The sequence below is a fragment of the Thunnus albacares genome, chromosome 4 (assembly GCF_914725855.1).
Source record: "Thunnus albacares chromosome 4, fThuAlb1.1, whole genome shotgun sequence".
Classification (NCBI taxonomy): domain Eukaryota; kingdom Metazoa; phylum Chordata; class Actinopteri; order Scombriformes; family Scombridae; genus Thunnus; species Thunnus albacares.
In genome coordinates this window covers 4,450,586-4,472,806 of record NC_058109.1, presented here as the reverse complement: position 1 = coordinate 4,472,806, position 22,221 = coordinate 4,450,586, and the positions used below count along the sequence as shown (strand labels likewise).

At 36.7% G+C, this 22,221-nt stretch overlaps 1 protein-coding gene across 1 annotated transcript in view; it reads right to left on the bottom strand.

Moving 5' to 3' along the window:
* The window catches only part of LOC122980860 (polymeric immunoglobulin receptor-like), a 46,855-nt gene extending 34,067 nt beyond the window's left edge, over positions 1 to 12,788 (bottom strand). The window contains exons 1-4 of the mRNA XM_044349260.1: positions 12,683 to 12,788; positions 9,358 to 9,672; positions 7,907 to 8,224; positions 7,283 to 7,591 (exon numbers count right to left, since the gene is read on the bottom strand). Coding sequence (XP_044205195.1) covers positions 7,283 to 7,591; positions 7,907 to 8,224; positions 9,358 to 9,672; positions 12,683 to 12,722 — 982 coding nt within the window. The 5' untranslated portion in view covers positions 12,723 to 12,788. The remainder of the gene's footprint in view (positions 1 to 7,282; positions 7,592 to 7,906; positions 8,225 to 9,357; positions 9,673 to 12,682) is intronic.
* Between the last annotated feature and the right edge of the window lie 9,433 nt (positions 12,789 to 22,221).

Genomic DNA, 22,221 nt, shown 5'->3' with positions numbered 1-22,221 from the left:
GGTTTTGAAAAGAGCAAGGTTTTCACTAGATAGCAGATTGTAATATTGATTGTAAGAAACCCAGTTCTTGTCAAACTGAAAATTATTACTTTTCAGAAGAACTTTTATTTTAATTAACATATTTCTATTATTCTATTAGTGTTCTTATAATTAATAATATTGTTCTAATAACCCGGCAGCTTTTTCTAATGACATTACTCAGTTTACCATTGATGTGTAATTAAACAGTAATTAACAGTAACAGTAATTTAAAGTGACGAACAGAATAATATAATGCCTGCCATAGTCTGACTTATTTAAAATTACTACCACAAGCAACATGTGATAAATAAACATTTCTCTTCAACAGCAATGTGGGTTTGTTTTTTCAGTGGTTTAGAAATAAAGAGTCACAACAACCAGCAATGTTTGGTGCTTTTTAATATCACACAAGTCAGACAAACTGCAGGGACATGGACTGTGACTGAAATAATTCACTATTGAATGATTCTATGTAAAAGATTATTTAATGTCAGATGTCAAAAAACTATTTTAGACACTACTTATTAATTCATTCTCTGTTTTTGCAGTGCATGGTTGTAGATAGCTGTTAGTTAGTGATTATACACCACTTTTCAGCATATTTTCAGTCCACAACATAGGTTCTAATAATTCTTACTAGACATTTGAACAACAGTGGTAGCAGCTACTCCTTCAACCTTTTGATTTATTATTCAACACAAACCCAAATGTACACTTCAGGCTACTGTAGCAGAGCTAGGACAGGCTCTTGTATTTTATTCCTAATCGATGGAGCTGGAAAACAATTAGTCAAAAATGGCACCAGTGCAGCAGGAATACAAAGGATGCCAAAACAAAACTGGAGTTCTGAAGCTAATACTAATATTTAAGAGATATGAAAATCATTTATTATACCATATTTGTTCTTAAACATAAACACATAACATAAAAACATAAAGAGTAAATAATTGTTACCAAGTAATAAGTGGAACATTGAAAGAAAAATGGGAAATGGCGTTCACAATTTCTCAGAGCCCACAGTGATGTCTTCAATTTGCTTGTTTTGTCTAAAATGTTAAATATTCAATTTACTGTCATATATGACAAAGAAAAACAGTGAATTGTCACAATTGAGGAGCTGGAACCAAAAATTTGGCACTTTTGATTGAATAATGACTAAAATGATTAATCAATCATCAAAAAGTTGCAGATTAATTTTCTTCCAATCAACAAATTGATTAATCAACTAATTGTTGCAGCTCTAGTTGTCAGTGCTCTTTGGTGGACAAACTGAATTACCAGACATATATATTATATTTGACACTTCTGTACTGCAGTTCCTTGTTACTTATATACACACAACAATATACAACAATAACAGTCTCGAAAGGACTCTATGTCAGGGTGGGTGAGTGGAGCAGGTGGACCCAAATGCAGAGACGGTAGGCAGGGACAATCTGATGCAAATATTTTTTAATGAAAAAGCAAGAAGTCATGGGAACAAACCAGAACACAGGCGACACAGGAACATCGAACAGAAGCAGACAACTCAACAAAAACCGAACTGAAAACTGGACTATAAATACACAGGAAGTGATTGCAAATGAAACACAGGTGAGGTAAACGAGACACAGGTGAGACACATGAAATAATCAAACACAGGAAGTAAAGTGACCAGACACAAGGAGAAATATTACAAAATAAAACAGGAACTAAAGTAAACAAACAGGTGACACAAAAAACACAGGAACACACAAGGGCACAGAGAAAACCAAAACCAGGAAACAAATGCAACACAAATGAAAGGACCCCTCAAAAAGTCCAACTAAAAACACAAAGAGTCCAAAAAATAGAAAAAGTCCCGGTAGGATGTGACACTCTACTGTTGAGCATAAGGACTCATCTAGTCTCTACAAATCAGTCCTGTCACCAAACTTTGGCGACTCAAACAATGTGGAAGTGAATCCTGTTTTTAAGTTGATTGGGCCCAGAAACTGAATATCTTGGGGTGTTAAATTACTACAGTCTGAGCTGGGCTTCATTGTTAACAACCACAACCCATCAAAAATGAATCTTGACCATATATTTTGTAAATTTAATAAATTCCTGCCTGGGTCGTCCTCATTGCTGTTGTGTCTTGTTGACTGTCAGTAAGAGAGGATCCTCTAAAGTCTTTGATGGTTTATAGACAGTAGAGTTTGGACCTTGACTGTTCCTCACAGTAGAATATTCACAGGCAGAGGAGCTGGGTCTGGGGATCAGCACCTCACCATTAGCTTTATCAGTGCTGGTTTGAAAGATGATGGTGGAGTAATGCATCGAGGCAGGGGGGTTTGTGGGAAAGTTGGCAGTGGCATAAATCATCTCCACTGCATTTCCTGAGCCTGTCTCCTGGAGGCACTACTGTACCTCCTCATAGACGTTATCCTTCCAGGGAAGAACAAAAAATTGAGCGAGTAGTTGATATTCAAACAAATAATAAGAACTATCCATACAAAGTGTACTTTACATTGTAGATAGAAAGAAATTACAAACAGGTTGGTAGTTGGACACAGCATCAGTGTGATGGACGACTCACTGTGCTCCCTAAGTAGAATTTATTCACTGACAAAAAAAGTCTGTTATACTTTACAGCTATATGTCTTATTTAGTCATATATATTGATAATGGAAGACTAAACACTTGGTGTGTTTCCATCCACCGTATTTAATTATATTTTCCTCTGAACGGAAACAGAAAATTATTTTCGCCATTCATATACTGTATTTATATGCTGGCTGTCTATGTTAAACATGGTCAAAGTGTTCAGAGCAGGCTGAACACCTCTTTTGCAGAGTTACCTCTACTTCCTCATCAAATTGACGTCATTCCCTCAAACAGCCATCTGTTCTGTAGTCTTTGTTGTTAAGGTTGTTCATGGATCAGATTCAGGCTCCAACATGAATGGTTGTATTTGAGACATTGATATTTTGAGTAAAGAATGGGGAAAAAGAAGGTTGTCTGCTGAGGGGCAGCTTGAGGGCTCATCAGGAGGCTTGAAAGAGACAGGAGCTAAAACAACCTGTTTCAGACAGAGGCTGAACTGAGGGGCTGCATAAAGGGCCAATACAAGATAGATAAGGAGTTTTTAACTGGAAATCATGTAAAGATATTCCAATAGAGCCACAGAATAAAAATATAGACTTGGAAATGTGCAGGATATGTCTTTAAAATGTTGATTTATCGATAAAAGCAAAATGCGACAAAGTGCCATGTAAACAGACGTAGTGAATAAATGATGATGTACATGAGACATACAAATTAAATGTCACTCAAGCTTCCACTGAAGTGACAAAAAGTTTGATGAGGAGACTGTAACGAAATTCAGTTAAAATGTGTGCTTCAGTCTCATGTCAGAGGCTCTCCAGATAACAGGTAAGAGATTTGTTGGTTTGTTGGCTGTCAGAGGTGGTAATACACTAACTGAATCCAAACACTGTAAGTGGGATATTCATAACAAATCTGCCACACGTAGCTAAAGAGAGTCTGTCATTGCACCGCAGTGAAAACATAACACTGCATCATTGTGGTCGACGGACAGTTCATCTCTATGAAACACGAGTCCCGGGAGATCTCTCTTATATTTACAACCAAAATACTTAAAAGTCTGGCATCATTCATGTATTGCTCTTGTTTTACTGACAATATGAATACCACCTATAAAGTACTAGCACACACAGACACATTTATACTAACCTCTTTGATGTGCTGTGCTGCTGCTCCATTCCTTGTGGGTTTTGAACATGAAAATCCTGACAGAAAAAGAGAGAAAGCAAGAAAAGAAAGACAAGAAAAAAGGAAATGAGCAGAAGGATGGAAGTGGATTAATTTCAGCACTTTTCGTCAAGTTGTTATCTATACAGTTGCTTATCTATGTAGCTTAGAATCTATCTCTAATTATCTATGTAGTTTGGTTTCACTGAATAGGATTTAAGTGTGCATCCCCCAAAATGAGCAAAGATAATAGGTCAACAAAATTTCAACTTACAGACATGATAAAAGTCATGTCTATTAACTTCTGACGTCTTACAGTTTGTCTGCTTTGTTTTTTTTAGACATCACATCTTCACAGGATAGAGGAGTACATGAATGTGGTTTTGTGTGTACAGTATGCATGTGTGTGTTTCATGTTCTGCAGTCTGGTAATGAACTCCCTTACGTTTGTTGACGAGGATCACAATTATCACAAGCAGCAGCAGCAGCAGCACAGCTCCACAGATGATCATTATTACCTGAAAGTCTCCTGCAAAATAAACCACACAACACATAAAATGTCCAGCATCATTTAAAACACAGTGAACACATGGAATTATCACTCAAAGCTGTCTGTGTCAAGAAATTTAACAGTAATTTACAGAAGTTAAATCATCAAAATGTTTTTCAAACACGTAACATTTAAGGTTGAAGATATCAAATGTGCTTTCTCACCATGATTCACAGATCCAGGTGGTGTTGGTGTTAGTGGTGGTGTTGGAGATGGTGCTGAAAGCAAAAAAAAATGCATTCAGGTTGTACATGTGCATTTATAAATTAACAAGGATAGAAAAGGAAAAATACAATTGTTCTAAGCCTGACAGATAAAACTGTTTATTTATTCAGTATTTTTTAATCTTTTTTTTCTCGTTTCCTCCCCTTTGCCAACATTTATTAATATATCAACCTCGGCCAAAAGCACACAAAATATCTAATTAAATGTTTTTTAATTAACTAAACAACAAAACAATGAATACATGAAAGAAAGAAAGTAAGATGAGTGAATTTGTGGAAAAAACTTTGTTGAACAAATGGCTTTTTGACATGACACAGCAGGAAAACCACAGGAGTAAATAATAAAATGAATGATTCAGGGTCCTGGTATTGCACATGCTGGCTCAGTGTCACACTGTCATGGTTTACGGGGATACTTGAATAGAGCAGAGCCATTGTTAATGTTATTAGTGACACCTGTACTTTCCTACTATGTCAAAATATTTGCCACTAACTTAATGCGGCCCCTACTTTTTCAGTTTGTTCCATTTCCTGTTTTGACTCTTAACTTCCTGTTGCTATTGCTGGCTACAGTAAATACAATTAGAGAGTCCTGATCGGTTCACACAGCACTATACATTTCTCAAAGCTGGGAACAAAGTTGCAAAGTTATGTTTGCTGTTAACTAGCTTACTTTATGTTGTTGTAGCTGTTTCTATGATTCAATTCAATTTTATTTATATAGCACCAAATCATAACAAAAGTTATCTCTTCACATAGAGCAGCTCTAGACCGTACTCTTTAATTTACAGAGACCCAACAATTCCTGATGAAAAACTTATTTGAATTCTTCACAAACGATCACTAAACCAGATGGTTTTATTACTTTGTTTGGTCTGGAATCTGATTTATCAAAATAAAATAAATCAATCAATCAATCTTTTCACCCAACTATGCAATATAGCATATATTTTATTGATAATATTAGCTTGTTACACAATAAGAAGCCCATGCCATGGAAAACTGGACTGTGAAGTTTAACAGTAATGAGTATCCACTTTGTGTTGTGGGTGGAAAAATTATTATATTAACACATTTTGAACTGCCACACTCAGCCAACGACTGTTATAAACACAATAAAACACAAATACCAATCTGTTGTAACAGTAACATGAGCAGCTGATCCCGATTCTGTGTGGGAAAAATGATTTAATTAGTGCATCTATGAAAATAGTGCTCGATCTTTGTCAGACTGTTGTAAATTAACATTTCTTGTGCTCTTTCAGCTCCTCTAAAGTTCATTAATTAACAAACAGACAAAAACCGAGGAATATAAAAAAAACAATTTCCTGTTTTAAATGAGGTTATGTGCCAGATCTGCTGGTTGCCTGGCAACTGCTCAGAGCCAAGAAACAGTTCAGCTTGTAGCCTCATAGTAGCTTCAGCTGAACTTACATTTGTATTTTTACACAGCATGAGGAGAATGGATTTTGTCCCTCTTCTCTTAAAAATCTGCTTTAGGAATGGATTTCTTCACCACAGATCACAATTACATGATCAATGACACCTCCAATGTGTATATAGGCATGTGAGACATGTTTTAAGACAGGCTTGGAAAAAAAAAAGTTTAAGTGTGAATTATAAAGCATAAATACTGAGCAACTTATAATTTTAAAATTAAGTCATTTCATGTGTAGATACAATGAACAGAAACTTCAAAACTGATCAGTGTTTAGTTGATTGAACATGTTGCTGATCAAGTCCTGCTGTCACTGCAGCATGCTCATCTGAAGTCTGGTGAAAGGGACGTGCAGGAAATGAAATCAAGAGTATAAATAACAATGACTGCAGATGTTCTCACTCTGTCAGTCAGGATATCACAGTTGACTGCTGTTTGAATAGAAAGCCAAATGCTACAGAGTGGCTGATCACACAAAGCAAATGGCTGTAATGTTGCATGTCTGAACTATTCTGTTGACTCCCAGCACTTCAACTCTTGTAACTAGAGATGATACTTCATCAACAAATAGAAATCAAGATCACAGTTGAGTCATTTTCAGTCTGTCCTTGTTGTAGATGAGACTGTTAAATTCACTACAAGACAGAACCAGCTAGCCCATCAATGAACTCGCCTTCTGGAGTCACGACAGTCCTGTAAACTGCAGCTGGTGAACATGAAGTGTAACTAATCATGTCACAGTTTACGGGACTGTCGTGACTCAAAACAGCTCATGTATCATCTCCGTTACTCTTTAACTAAAAATAACATTCTTATACGTATTATAATAACTAGACATTTTACATATCGTGCAGTACAGTAATCAAAACTGTGGCTTTAGCCTCCTACAATCTGAACCAGGGTCAGATTTTGGCTATACTTGAATTGAAGTCTCCAGTCACTACTTCTCTGCATACTTTGCACATGCATGGACCCTCTTACACATGCAGGGATATTTGCACATACAGTACAATGCACATTAACGTACAATCAGACTTAACCGCTACAAATTGTGTTTACATGTCTCCTTTTCCTTTGTATCCACTTTTGTAATTTTATCTTATAAAGGTTTTATATATTGTGTTTATAGTTTGAATTTTTATAATTTTCATAATTTTATATTTTATTCTCAATTTACTGTTTATTATCCATGGTGGTCAGAGAGGACCACAAAATAAGAATTTCATTGTACAGCGGAGTTGACTGTTCTCTGTGCCTGTGACAAGATTTGAAGTGAATTGAATAACTTCATAGTAATAAAATAACACATCCACTCACCTACAGTCATCTCCAGTTTGTTGAAGAATGTTTTACTGCGTTTATTGTCAGTGTTTTCTGCTCCACACCAGTATGTCCCGGTGTCATCTGTTGTTACGTTTATCACAGTTATGGTGATATTTCTCCTCTCTCTGTCATCCTCCACTGAAAACTTTACATTCTTTTTCTTTGAGGTGCTCCATAGATATTGACATATAGATGGATCTTCTCCCTTACAGATGAATTTCTTAATGGGAGCACGTTGTGGGTACTCACACTGGTATGTGAACGTTTGTCCAATAGTTGGGGATCTTTTGAAGATTGTAATATCTGTGGATAGAAAGACAAAGACAAATTCTAATTCGAACTCTTTGGCATTTTTGGCATCTCACTTTCTTTATTTTACTTTAACTTTCACTTCATGTTATCTGCACACATATTTACATATTTTTTATGATAGTTGTTTTTTTTACTAAACATCAAATGTCAGCCAAACTGCCAATACAACATCTGAATGTGTATAAATTTGTGTTAACGTCTTTTAAATCACCTGTTGTGTTGAGTCATGTTTCACTGATAAACAGAAAACGAAAGTCAGAAAAAAGCCTCTAACCAGTAGAGGAGAGCTGAATCTGTGTTACTCACTTTTAACCTGCAGTTGTATTTTTCCGAGTGAAACTCTGTAACTTCCTTCATTTGATTTGACTCCACACCAGTAGACACCAGCATGCTGTGAGCTCACATTACTGATGGACATGTTGAAGCTGTTGGTGTCTGTGAGAGTGAAAGTCCCGTTTGACTTTACAGAAGATTGTGTTGATAAAATCTCCTCACAGATTTCATTGTTGTCTTTGCAGATAAACTTGACACTGGAGTTGTATTCGTTAGGAAAATCACATGTGATGGTGGTTTTAGCTGTTTCATACGCAGTTTGATTAAATGGTGTCTGGCAGCCATCTTTCACTGCAAAGAAAAAAGAAAAGTAAAACATGCAAAACTGAACATTGTAATACTTTGCTAACACATGTTGGAAATGTATCATCACGCTCATATACAGTAAAGGGTGCATCATGTGCATTTATCTATTCATTATATCTGCCTCTCCTGTCCTGTAATGTTTGCTTCAGAGCAAATTGATTTCCATTTTTGCTAACTCAGTTAGCTCTATACAGTAGAAAGTTGGAAGAGAAGCAGACCTCACTGAATGTGAAACATGTTCATACTAGAATTACTTTGTTGTTCATCTTCAAAATAGACAAGCTTTTTAAATGTATTGACTTAATACAGTCTTCAGGAAAAGGTAAATTATTTTCTGAATACTTTGTACCCTATCACCCAGAGACTAATGTTAGCAAAGCGCCCAACCGCACCATGAAACTGACCACACTGCAGCACTTTACAAAACTTCAACCAACTGGAGAAGTGAAGAAAGTCGGCTGCTGTGCAAACTGAAGACAGAACGTTAACAACACAGCGGAGCGTTTCGCTTTTTCCCCTCCTTACTCCAAAACATGCAGACCAACTTCTGATTTTACAAAAAAACATTAAACCAATGATGTTGGTAAGTAAATGATACTTTCATTTCATTATTATTATACTGAAGAAGACTAAGATGAATGCAGTTCACTTTTCTAAATCTAAAAGTTTCAATCTTTCACACACTTTTCTCTACTTTTTTATGTTTGTCAGACGTGACCTTTAAATGTCAGTTATGTTTTATATTAAAGTTCAGTGGACACAGGACACCAGTGAATGGCACACAGTGCATTGAAGGAAGCATCAGAAGAGCTAAAAATATTCCCTCTCTTTCTATTCATTGAATCAAGAATTGGCTTTGAATCAATAATCAATTCTGAATTGAATCGTGACACAAAGAATCAGAATCAAATTGTGAGATTCCCAAAGATTTCCACCCCAGTGGGACAGATATACTGTAATTAATGTGCAACCAAAATACAGATACATTTCTGAAATGTCTTTCAATGCCTGATGCCTGTGTGTTGTGTTGTTACATTTTTGTTAGTTTTCTTCATGTTTTCTTAGTGATGTTTTGTTAAACTTCACTCTGTCTTTGATACAGATGCAGCATCTCTTACCGACTTTCAGTTCCAGTTCCTGTTCCCCGGGTCCATAGAATGAGAAATGGTCTTGGTCAAATTTACACTGGTACTCCCCAGAGTCATCATGTTCAAGTTGTTTAATGGCCATCCTGAGATTTTTATTTCTTGTATCATGGTACAGGGAAAATCTGTCATCCCCATCCCACACATCCTTTGTAGTGGTTTGTATGTTTTTTCCTCTGGGATTAATAACCTCTATCTTTTGATATTCCTGATCTGCTCTTGGGTATTTGCAGGTGAGTTCAACCCATCCTCCTTCACATCCCTTCACTTCAGATGAGACCTCACAGCCTGTTGATCAGACAAAGAGAAAGGTTCCCATCATGTCAGACACTGAAACAATCCCAGAACAGTCTGAATAAGAACCGTATCAACAAAACATCCACTGTCTCGTCATGCTGGTAAACAGACTTTCTGGATTAATCAATAGATCACAGAGTTGTTCAATTAATCTTGTTGAACGTGTAATTTATTCATACATATAGTGTTTTTGTTGTAATTTCTGTAGAGATTCTGAAAGGCCTCTGCTCCTAAAATCTAAGTTAGTATAAAGTTATGAAATGCATTCTTTGTTGTACTTTTTCAGTGTAACAGCAACTCTGCAGCCTGCCACGGTGTATTTTTTGGTTCTACCACCAGGAGTCGCCAAAGTCAGGTTTTCAAATCCCAGTGGCTTCATGATTCAAGATAAGAATAAGTGAAATAAGTTTGACTTTGTATTTCATCCTTGACAAATATTAGGAATTTTTATTTTTCATTTTTTAAAATGGCAAAAATGTTTGTGTTAGTGCCTGTTCACCAGAGGAGTTTTATGCACTTATTATCTTTTCTTTAACCACTGTGTTATAAATGATTAATACTGAGAGTAAAACAGGTTTCTTTCTAACCCTACCAGTCCCAGCGACCCGTCCACTGTTTAAAAGAAAAATCCCCTCCAGACATGTTTCAAGTCATTAAAATACTTTTTCCACAAAACATTGAATTACTTTTTAATGTTTTTTTTTTAATTACATCTATTCCCTTTCCCTCATTAAAAATCCAGAATCTTTGAAGATGTAAATATGGTTCATTTCAAAAGTCAACTGCTGGATACAAGATGTTTCCTCCTTCACTGTAAAGTTCATTCTCAGTATTTGTGCACTGGAGGCTTCAAGTTTCCACATCACACTTGTGCAACTGGACCAAGACTGGATCCAATCTAGTTGTGATGTCACAAATCATGCTTGTAGGCCCACCTCATAAAATTTGATTTTCAGTGAGCTCAGAGAAACTTTTCACTTTCAGCAGATAAATGTGCAAACAAACTCTGCACATACATCATTCTGCACAGTGAAGCTCAAACATTTAACTGTAGGAACAAGAAGGAAAACATATTTTTGAGTGGAGCAGGACTTTAAAGATCTGGTATTGAGTGGTATTCATATATATATATATGATATTATTGGTATATCTTTGACATTTTATTCACGAAAAGTTGTTTAGATTTTTCTAAATCTATCTTTCCTTATAGGTCAGGTTCCCCTCAGTCCTCCAGCAGGCTGTTTTCGAAGCTATTCACATAAAATCATTATTTTATTTTTCATAATTATTGATCACCTACTCCGATGGTGGGAGGTGTGGCCCCCACCTTCCCCCTTCCACCAATCAGAATACAACCTAATGAATAATGCAAGTTCCTTTACACTGCATCTTTACCTGCAGTAATGTCTGCAGCTGGAGATGTGAGACAGTATATAGTGGTCCAAGAACCAGAGTCTGATCCTGAATGAAGGGAAGAACCTGCTGTTGCAAAGTTTAGATTTCAAAAGGATGTTTCAGAACGGTGAGATTGTGTCTAAGTTACCTCACAAAATAAAGTAATTTTTTCAAACGTAGCTGGAGGTCACTATCTTAGCTTTAGAACAGGTTTATTATATTCCTATAGCTGAGTAACAGAAAGAAACAATGTTTTAAAACTTGATCCAAAGATTGAAGATGGAAGTATTGAGTCTCGTTAAACAAACAGTTGGCTGTAAAATGTGCGGGACACATACACAAAGCCACTCGCCAATAACGGAGGGAAGACTGTCTCCAAAAAATAATTTCAGCCATTCCTGACGTAAATTTCCATCCTCTGGAAGGCTGTAAAGACTTTTTAGCTGCTGAACAACCAGCAACACTTCCAGTGTCCTGCTTTGCTCGTCATCCGGGTGCGATGCAAACTGCGACTACAGAGTACTCACTCAGCGCTGGGCGACGGTGGACTTATGCTAAAGCTTCCTGCAGATTTGATTTGATGTTCTGGTGTGACATAGTAACACGTTCCACCTCAACATCGCTCGCCCTTGAGCTCAAAATTTCAATTAACTTAAAAAGGCTGAGGAGATTAAATTGAGTCATTTTACAACACAGGAGGCCCCAACATCACCCTAATCAATCCTAAAGCTAATTGTTTTCCATAATTCCAGCCTTTTAACACTAACAAGCTAGTCCACCAACCAACACACACTGTAGCACTTTAAAAAACTTAAACCAACTCTGGCGGTTGAAGAAAATTACTCCTTTCATTTCTAAAGTACTGTGACCGGTTTCGGTCAGTGAACAGTGAATTTTCTGTCCAATTGAGAATATTGCTGCCATTCTGACTGCAGCTGGAATCGTTACCATGAGTTTGGTTCTTGCACCCTCTCGAACATACAGACAGGAAACGTTTTCACGACTTAAAATGGCCGCCAAAAAAAGCAAAAATATCACAGATGTGATTTTTAAAGCTGCTCTTGTTGTCTCTACTTTTAGGCATCACAAAAGACAAGTCTGAATCCTTGTTGTATCCTTGATAAATTAGCATTATTTTTGCATTTTATACTTAATTGTCAAAAAATATACGAAATACATTTAAAAGCATCACTTCCTGTGTGCAAAGGAATTTTTACAGGTTGTCAGTATCCAAATCAAAAACATCATCTTTGATCGCTGCGTATTCACATCACATCAGATAAACTACCAGGCAGGAAAGAATAAAACCTTTTAACAGACTATAGATTGCATCACTGTTGAGTTGAATAATTACCCAAAATATTTAAATATATCTATATAAATGAGTTGTATTTTATTGTTGGTTAAAGTTAGTGAGCTTTTTAACAGTACTATACTTTAATAATAAATAGACTGCTACTGTGGCCTGTCTTAAAAAAGTTGAGTTGTAAGTGAAACCACAGAACAGGATGTATAGAAACTGGTTAATTACTGAAGAGGCAGAGCTGTAACAGTTGTCAATCCAGTCTCTAAAGTCAGTAATCAGGCAGGAATAAACCTTTTTTACCGGTCATCAGTGAGAGGACGAGCAGAAGGAAACTCTTCATGTTGTTCTTGGGTGAAGAAATTCTCAGTAATTATTCATCTCCAGTTGGTTATGTTGGTTCTTCTTTTCAATTCTGACATTCACCGTCTGCATAGGCGTTTCCTGAGCTGATATTTTAGAAAAAGTGATCCGCCCCTGATTCTCACCATCTTCCCCCTTTTCTTCTATTTTTATAACTGCCCTGTGCTTCACATCATTACTCACCGGGGGCCAGATGTGTAAAGGATGTGTACGCACATAAAACATGCATATAGTATTTATAAAAACAGAGTGTACACGTTTTCCCAGAGCCAGCTGTGAATTATGTAAGATTAAACAAGGTGAGAGACAGAATATTAATATAATAAGATATTGTTTGTTTAAACTGCACTCATCAATCAAAGGTAATTGCTTTGTGTGATCAGTTTTATCATTCTTTTATTTTGCTGTAAATAATCTTTTTTATTTTATTCTTAATTGCGATGCACTCTGTCTTCAACATGAGCTCTACAAATGAATCATTGATCACGTTTCTGGTGTTTAAAAATGATAATGAGATATTACTATTTAATGACAGCTGTTGTGGCTGTTGGAGAACTTTGCTGCAACACAAGCACTTTCCTTCCTGTTTGTTTAATAGACAGATCTACAGACTGGTGGAGCAGGCAGCATGTTTGTATGAAAATAGCTGATTAAGGTCATGTCTACATTCAGTTATGGTGAATTGTGGGGGTGGAAATAAGACTTGTGCACCAGCGCCTAACTCCCAATGACTGAGGTGTGAAAACAGAACGAAAATAACGTGTCTGCATATTTCTGGCGTTTGCGCACACAGTTTTAGTCTTGAATATATTATATATATTTTTGTGTTCGTGTTTTTATGCATCTGGCCCCAGAACTGCACAGGATTAAACCACAGGAAACACCTGCAGATGGAGTTTTAGTTGATTATGAACTTATTCACCATGCTAAATTTATAGTAATAATATTAAATGAATGGACTGCTGTTGTAGTGAGTCAGCAGTATTTTATAGATTGTCCCTGACTCTAGCCAATATCACTGTAGGAGTTTATTATGTAGTTTATTAAAGCCTTCACCTTTCCTATACTTCCCTACATCCACCACAGGGAACATTTCAGAAATCAGGCCCCTCACCCTGGAAATGTTGAAAAAGTCATTCATGCTCATATCACATCAGCTCTTATGACACCTTGTACACCTGCCTCTCAGTCAGTCTGCACTAGCTCAGCTACAACTGACGCAGAACTCTGCAGTTAAAAAAGACAAACAGTCCTTAACACATTACTCTGGTTTATATTGCAAGACGTGTAGCAGTCAGTAAACAAAGGAATGTACTCGATGGAAAAAATAACTTCCATGTTGACATTACATACTGCACAGTTCACAGATAAATGTACAATCTTGTTGAAGGCAGTAGGAGCAGATTGACTTCAGATAGACTGTTGCACTTTAGTGGTGAGAGTGTGGCTGTCAAAGTGATCAATCTGTGTTAGCCGATTATGTTTTGTGTAGCGACTAATGGAAACAAAGTAAAAAGTGTCTGAGAGGCTGAATTCAGACCTTGTTTGCTTGACTGTCTGCTGAGATCAAAAAGATACGTTTAATAACTTTTATTGATGAAAAAGATCAACTTATTACAAAATATACTCAAAATAATAACAGCAATCAAAAGCAAAGCTGTGGTAAACAAAGAAAAAGCAACCCACTCACCCTCTCTCTCTCTCTCTCTCTCTCTCTCTCTCTCTCTATCTCTCTCTCTTACCAGCCGCCATGCAGGTAAACAGCTGCTTATATTAACTATGAATATCATAGTGACCTGATTCTATCAATAATCACCGTGATTGCGCATTAAATAATGACAATATAACAAATATAACAGTAACAAATAACCAAAATATACACCATCACAAAATTACTTATTTAAAATGAATTCAAAAATCACTATAACTTCATTTATGGCTCCTAAAGTTAGTACAAAATTTTAAAAAGCATCTTAGTAGGCACTTCTTTTATTTGTGTGTGTTGTATATTTTGTACATTTTGTTTGTATGTTGCCATCTTGTTTTATCTTTTGTCTTTTGTGTCTGTCCGTAAAACACTTTGTAACAATAGTTTTGTGTTAAAGGTACAAATACGACTTATAATATCAAGTATGAGATGAAGACGACCGCCTGCTGTAAAGATAAACCTTGTTTAGTATCACTATAAAAAACATGTTTCATACATGAAATAGAATATTAAAAGAAATTTACAAGAAAGATATTGAAAACAAAAAATGATTAAACAGTGTACAAATACATTCTGAAAGTATGAAATGATGCAACTTTTGTTGCAACTACAAATTGCACATATTATATTATATATTATATTATATATTATGTGCATATATTATTGCACATATACATTGTATACTACATGTATGACTCCAGCTAACAATTATTTGTTTGTTTGGTCTATAAAATGTCTGAAAATGGTGAAAAAATCCAAATTTCTCCTTTTGACTGACTAACACACCACAATCCAAAGATATTCAGTTTACTATCATAGACAACTAAGTAAAACAGAATATATTCAAATTCAAGAAGCTGGAATCTGAGAATCTGGACAGTTTTTTTTTTAAATGACTCCAAATGATGAATCAATTATTAACTGCATTTATATACAGTATATTACATCCTGACATCAGTCTGAGGCTGATGGTGTGAGGAAATGTGACATTCAGGATCTTAACACACTAAAAGAAGTATTTTGTGCAGCAGTTTTGGGGAACAGTGGAGTTTGGGTGATGAACTGACATCCACACCTTGTCAAATAATCTTGAGTCTTTCATTCAGATCAGCTAGTCCTCCAACCCCTGATATACAGCATCATTCATTAAACCAGTTCTTATCCTGCCCCTAAACCAGGACTGACACATTAATATATTACCTCAGACCCCTGACCAAACAACTGCTATATTATTGATTAAAACTGTCTATTTCTTATGTAATATTAAGAACACCTGTATGCAATCCAATGCAGTAGTCCTGGATTAACTTCTATCATATAATATTAACTCCTGTTAGAGTGAATATTGTTCATTTTATGACCTTGTGTCAGAGAGGTGTTGTTTCAGTCCTTTTTGAGGTGGTGGTTGGTGGTGGATGTGTTGAACTGCATTGTTGGTTGCACATCAGGTAACTTGGTGTATATCAGTGCAGAAATCCTCTGAATAAATCTTGATAAATCAAGCAAAGATGAACAATTTAATCTTAAACAGTTTAAAAGTCTGTGTTTGGGTTGGAAAAGAAAAAAAAAGAATGAACTGAAATCTTGGCAAAGCTCACAGCCTGGAAACTTTCCTCAGTGTTCCTGTGGCTTGTTGACAGTAGAGTAGAGAGGGTTTTCAGAACACCTGGATGGGTGATTGACAGTAGAGTATTGACCATTGTCCTTCACAGTAGAAGATGTGTCACCACTAATTTCCCCTGGGCTGTTTGGATGGTTGATGTTGGAGTAATGTGTAAAGGCAGAGGGGTTGGTGGGATGTTTGGCACTGACATAAATCGTTTTCAGTGCAGTTCCCGAGTCAGGCTTGTGGGGCTGCTCCTCTATCTCCTCATAGACAAAATCCTTCCAGAGCAGAATGAAAAATACAAGATGAATAGTTTACACACAATCATAACAATAAGCACCAATAATGCTGATAACAGAGGTTCTTAAAGACAGTTAGACCTCATCAATCATCTGGTTTGCTTCCAAAAACTGGTAACTACTCTTTAATCCCCAGAATTATGGCAAAAATAATGGAGGTGTTTCCTAACAACACACAAACACACAAAGCTGCACTGGGTCAACAGCAGCCACAACATCTCCTGAAACGGAAGCTGAGGCTGAGTTTTTAGCCACGCTAGCACCAGCTGTGGCTGGCAATGATGACCTGACAGTCCACCATGTTGGTCCAGACTCCAGACTGAAATATATCAACAACTATTGAATGCACTGCAATGAAATGTACAGACATTCATGGTGTCCAGAGGATGAAGCCCTCTAACTTTGATGATCCACTGGCTTTTCATCTAGCACCACTAGCAGAGTGACATTTTTCGTTTTTTATGTCTGGGATGGATTGCAATGAAATGTGGTACACACATATAAACATAGCACAAAAAGTAAGGAAATTTGTGTTTGGGAGATTATTTCTTTGTTGTAACAACGCTTCTTCTGTAAGGAACATGCATTTGTGGGATGAGCAGCAGAGCTGAGTATGTGGGCTGAAAAATTTGCCAAATCTTCTCTGCCAATGCCAAACAGCTTATTTTGCTGTTTCTATGGACTCTTGTTTTCAGCATCTGGTACCCCCAGGTACTGCCAGGAGGCCTGCCATGACTGCCTTTCACTGTCAGGCCCATTTGTGCTGGTGTCGGCAACACATGCACTGGAACTTCAACATATGGAGGAACATAACGTTCAGCGAAGAGTCCAGATTCTGCCCATGGCAGTTGGATCGTAGGGTCAAAGTGCAGAGAACGCTATGCTGATTGCTGCACCGATAGAGTAACATCTTTTGGTGGAGGCAGTGTGATGGTGTGGGGAAGCATCTCCCTCACTGGACAAACAAGGCTTGTCATCATTAGAGGCAATCTCAATGCAGAGAGATATCAAGATGTGATTCTGCAACCAGTGGCAATCCCATATCTCCACAGTCTGGGACTGAAGTCTATCCTCCAAGATGACAATGCTCGCCCCCGCAGAACAGGGTCTATCAGAGACTACCTCCAGAATTTGGGAGTGGAGAGGATGGAATGGCCTGCCAGCAGTCCTGACCCTAACCCCATTGAACACTTGTGGGATCAGCATGGACGTGCTGTTCGTGCCAGAGTGACCAGTTAAATGAATAAATTGTATGTCTTGTTTCTTCAAGCTTCAATCATCCAAACACCAAATGGCAGAATAAGTTGTTTGGCATTGGCAGAGAAGATTTGGCAAATTTTTCATGGGCGCAACCCACATACTCAGCTCTGCTGCTCATCCCACAAATGCATGTTCCTTACAAATATGGCACCATTTAAAGGGGAAAAAACAGGCTTTCCAACGGTATAAGATTTATTGCCAAGAAGCATTGTTACAACAAAGAAATAATCTATCAAACACAAATTTCCTTACTTTTTGTGCTATGTTTATGTCCCCCTCAGAATGAACTGTAAGGACTTTGGTGATCTCTTAACTATTCATCCAGCGCCATCATCAGGTCAAAATTAAAATTTGTACAATACTTCGGTTAATGACCAAATCCCTGCCTCAGCTGTACTTTCTGTTTAGTGCTGATTAGCAGGCAAGCCTACAACAAAACTCTTGTTAAAGAAAATTTATAAGATGATGTCAAACCATCTACATAAATCTGCCAAACTACATGTGTTTAATGGTGGGACACTTTGACTGACAGTGCTTCATTTTTGGCAAAGAATTATTCCATAAATCACAGAATATACCGTAAATATGTGTGAAAATGTCTGCATTTAATGTGCAACTAATAGTGTAACCTTAACATTGAGGCCTCTGGCATCATGCACATATGGGTCCATTATATCCCACAATATAGATGCACACACACACACACACACACACACACACACACACACACACAAACAGTGCAACTGTATGAAAAACATATATACTAACCTCTACATTGTTCTGTCCTTCTTCATTTGTTTTGTATTTTGAACATTCTGGCAGAGAAATAATGGAAAATGTAAGAAAAAGATGAAAACAAAGAAATTTAGCAGAAGAAAATGAAGTGGATCAGTTTCACACATCTGTCTCATTCAGAACCTACTGTACAACTGACCAGGAAAGAACTGACAGTGTTACACCTGTTGATGTTTGTATTCAGCTGTTTGTTTTCATTTTATGTGATTTTATGACTTGACCATTGTGTAGACTTTTTCCTAGAAATGAACATAATACTGAAAGCTGGACAAATATCAACTTCCAGACAAAAAAAGTCTGAACATTTTTACTCTTTTTATTTATGCATTTATTAATTTATGTCATCCCTGCTTTCACAGTATAAAAACTGTGTGTATGCATGTATGTTTGAGTGTTTTTATATAAAGAATCTCTTACGTGTGTAGATAAGAACCACAATCTGCACAAGCAGCAGCACAGCTACACAGATGACAGTAATGATGATGGCTACAAAACCACACAACAAAAGGATGACCGGCATTAGTTAAACCACAATTAACATAGATATCTAATCACAAAATGTTTTTCAATCATGTAAATGTAGGTTTCAGAAAAAAAAAGTTTTCTCACCATTCCTGTCAGCAGATGAGCGAGTCTGTGGCACTGCAAACAGAAATAGAAACATCAAAGTTGTGAATGAAAGCAGAAATAAATTCTTATTACAGACAACAGCTGAGTAGAAAAAAATGAGACAGGACCAGGCAAAAAACAAATAAAATCCTTATGTACATATATAGAATTATTTCCATCAACTGCATGGACTCGTCAGGTGTTTCATAGCAACATAGTTTATCCAGTGATGGGGGCTGCAAATTAGCTTCAGCAAGATGCTGTACAGTCATTACTGTTGCTTCATTACTGTCCTGCCTTTCAAAATCAAACCACTTCCTTTTACTGTTTGTATGTAACTCTTTAATTTTGAAAAGACAGATTTGCGTCTTCCTTCTGCTTTAGGAGGTAACAGCTATGAATAAATCAGAAAATAAAGTTTTAATATTTCTCTACCACCATGCACTTGTTTACACTCTCTCTTCTCTTTCTCTTTTCCTCTTTTTTTAAATGAGTCAGGAAGCTGATGCCAATAACGTTAGACTAAATGACCAAATAACAGTGGTTAGCTTAGCACAGTCCAATATTTCCCTCTCACTATAAACAACATGAATACTACTAATTCTAAAACATAGATCCAGATATTTCTGCAGATATGAAATAATAAATAAAACAATATACACACCTACATTCACAAAGGAGTGGCAGTTAACTTTATTTTATCTTTTGGCCTCTAGTTATGTTACAGCTTGTGATGCCACAGTCACTTCCTGTTTACATAGTTGGTTGCTTCTTATTGGACAGCGCTACAGATGTTGCTTAGCAATCGACTGAAACATTACTGAAGTGTTTACTAGCTAAGACATTTCTGAATTTTAATGGTGCAACCTGATAACTAGTAGTTACTAAGAACTACTGACGGACTTTACACACAAACTTAGTGATTAATTTAAGAAAAACTGCTGCATCTTAATCCTGAACTATCAGAAAGTAGCAGAAGCAGGAACTTCTTGGTCTTGGTCACATGGGAGAGTTCCTGGTGGCAACGCTCTGTTACACTGAACAGGGATGGACGTCTCAGCAGTTACAGGGAATTGAACCTGCCACAGGTGAACATCACCATCCATCTATTAGCCTCCTATGATATGAACCACTACATCAAAAACAATGAAATTATTTGAACACTCACCTACAGTCATCTCCAGTCTGTTGAAGAATGGGTTACTGTGTCTATTGTCAGTGTTTTGTGCTCCACACCAGTATGTCCCAGCGTCATCTGTTGTTAAGTTTCTCACAGTTATGGTGACATTTCCCCTCTTTTTGACATCCTCCACTGAAAACTTCCCAGTGTTCGTCCTGCGCTTTGAGGTGCTCCATAGATATTGACATATAGATGGATCTTCTCCCTTACAGATGAATTTCTTAATGGGAGCACCTTGTGTGTAATTACACCAGTATGTGAAAGTTTGTCCAATAGTTGGGGATCTTTTGAAGCTTTTAATATCTGTGGATAGAGAGACAAAGACAAATTCTAATTCAAACACTTTGGCATTTCTGGCATCTCACTTTCTTTATTTGACTTTAACTTTCACTGTTATCTGCACACATATTTACATATTTTTTATGATAGTTGCCTTTTACAAAATATCAAATGTCAGCCAGACTGCCAGTACAACATCTGAATGTGTATAAATTTGTGTTAACGTCTTTTAAATCACCTGTTGTGTTGAGTCATGTTTCACTGATAAACAGAAAACGAAAGTCAGAAAAAAGCCTCTAACCAGTAGAGGAGAGCTGAATCTGTATTACTCACTTTTAATCTCCAGTTGTATTTTTCTGAGTGAAGTTTTGTAATTTTCTTCATTTGATTTGACTCCACACCAGTAGACACCAGCATGCTGTGAGCTCACATTACTGATGGACATGTTGAAGCTGTTGGTGTCTGTGAGAGTGAATGTCCCGTTTGACTTTACAGAAGACTGTGTTGATAAAATCTCCTCACAGATTTCATTGTTGTCTTTGCAGATAAACTTGACATAGGAGTTGTATTTTTTAGGGTAATCACATGTGATGGTGGTTTTAGCTGTTTCATATGCAGTTTGAGTAAATGGTGTCTGGCAGACATCTTTCACTGCAAAGAAAAAAGAAAAGTAAAACATGCAAAACTGAACATTGTAATACTTTGCTAACACATGTTGGAAATGTATCATCACGCTCATATACAGTAAAGGGTGCATCATGTGCATTTATCTATTCATTATATCTGCCTCTCCTGTCCTGTAATGTCTTCATAGCATATTGATTTTTTTTTTTTTTTGCTAACTTAGTTAGCTCTGTACAGTAGGAAGTTGAGAGAAAACCTCACTGAATGTGAAATTTTATTTCAGAAGCCTGGAAAGAAATGTCAGCACACTCTGGGATTTGAGAAAACCTCCAAATTAGCATGAACAATACATCAGTTTTATTCATTCTGTTATCACCAAACTGTGGTTTGTGTGCTTTTGTGGGATGGTAGATGTGGGTGAAAAAAACAGATTCACATAAGAATCCCAGTTCTTAAAATAAGTATTCATTCCATTATTATTATACTGAAGAAGACTAAGATGCTTCCAAATTAATGCAGTTTACTTTTTTAAATCAAAAAGCTGCAAACTTTCACACACTTTTGTTTGTCAGACGTGACCTTCATCAAGACCTTTTAGTTTAAAGTTATGTTTCATATTAAAGTTCAGTGGACACAGGACACCAGTGAATGGCACACAGTGTGTTGAAGGAAAATATTCCCTCTCTTTCTATTCATTGAATCAAGAATTGGTTGGAATCAGAATCAAATTGTGAGATTCCCAAAGATTTCCACCCCAATGGGATAGATATACTGTAATTATAATGTGAAACCAAAATACAGATACATTTCTGAAATGTCTTTCAATGCCTGATGCCTGTGTGTTGTGTTGTTACATTTTCGTTAGTTTTCTTCATGTTTTCTTAGTGATGTTTTGTTAAACTTCACTCTGTCTTTGATACAGATGCAGCATCTCTTACCAACTTTCAGTTCCAGTTTCTGGGTTTCAGGAGATGAGTGAGGTCTTTGGTCAAATTTACAATTGTACTTCCCAGAGTCATCATGTTCAAGTTGTTTAATGGCCATCCTGAGGTTTTTATTTCTTGTATCATGGTACAGGGAAAATCTGCCCTTCTCTTCCCACACATCCTTTTTCGTGCT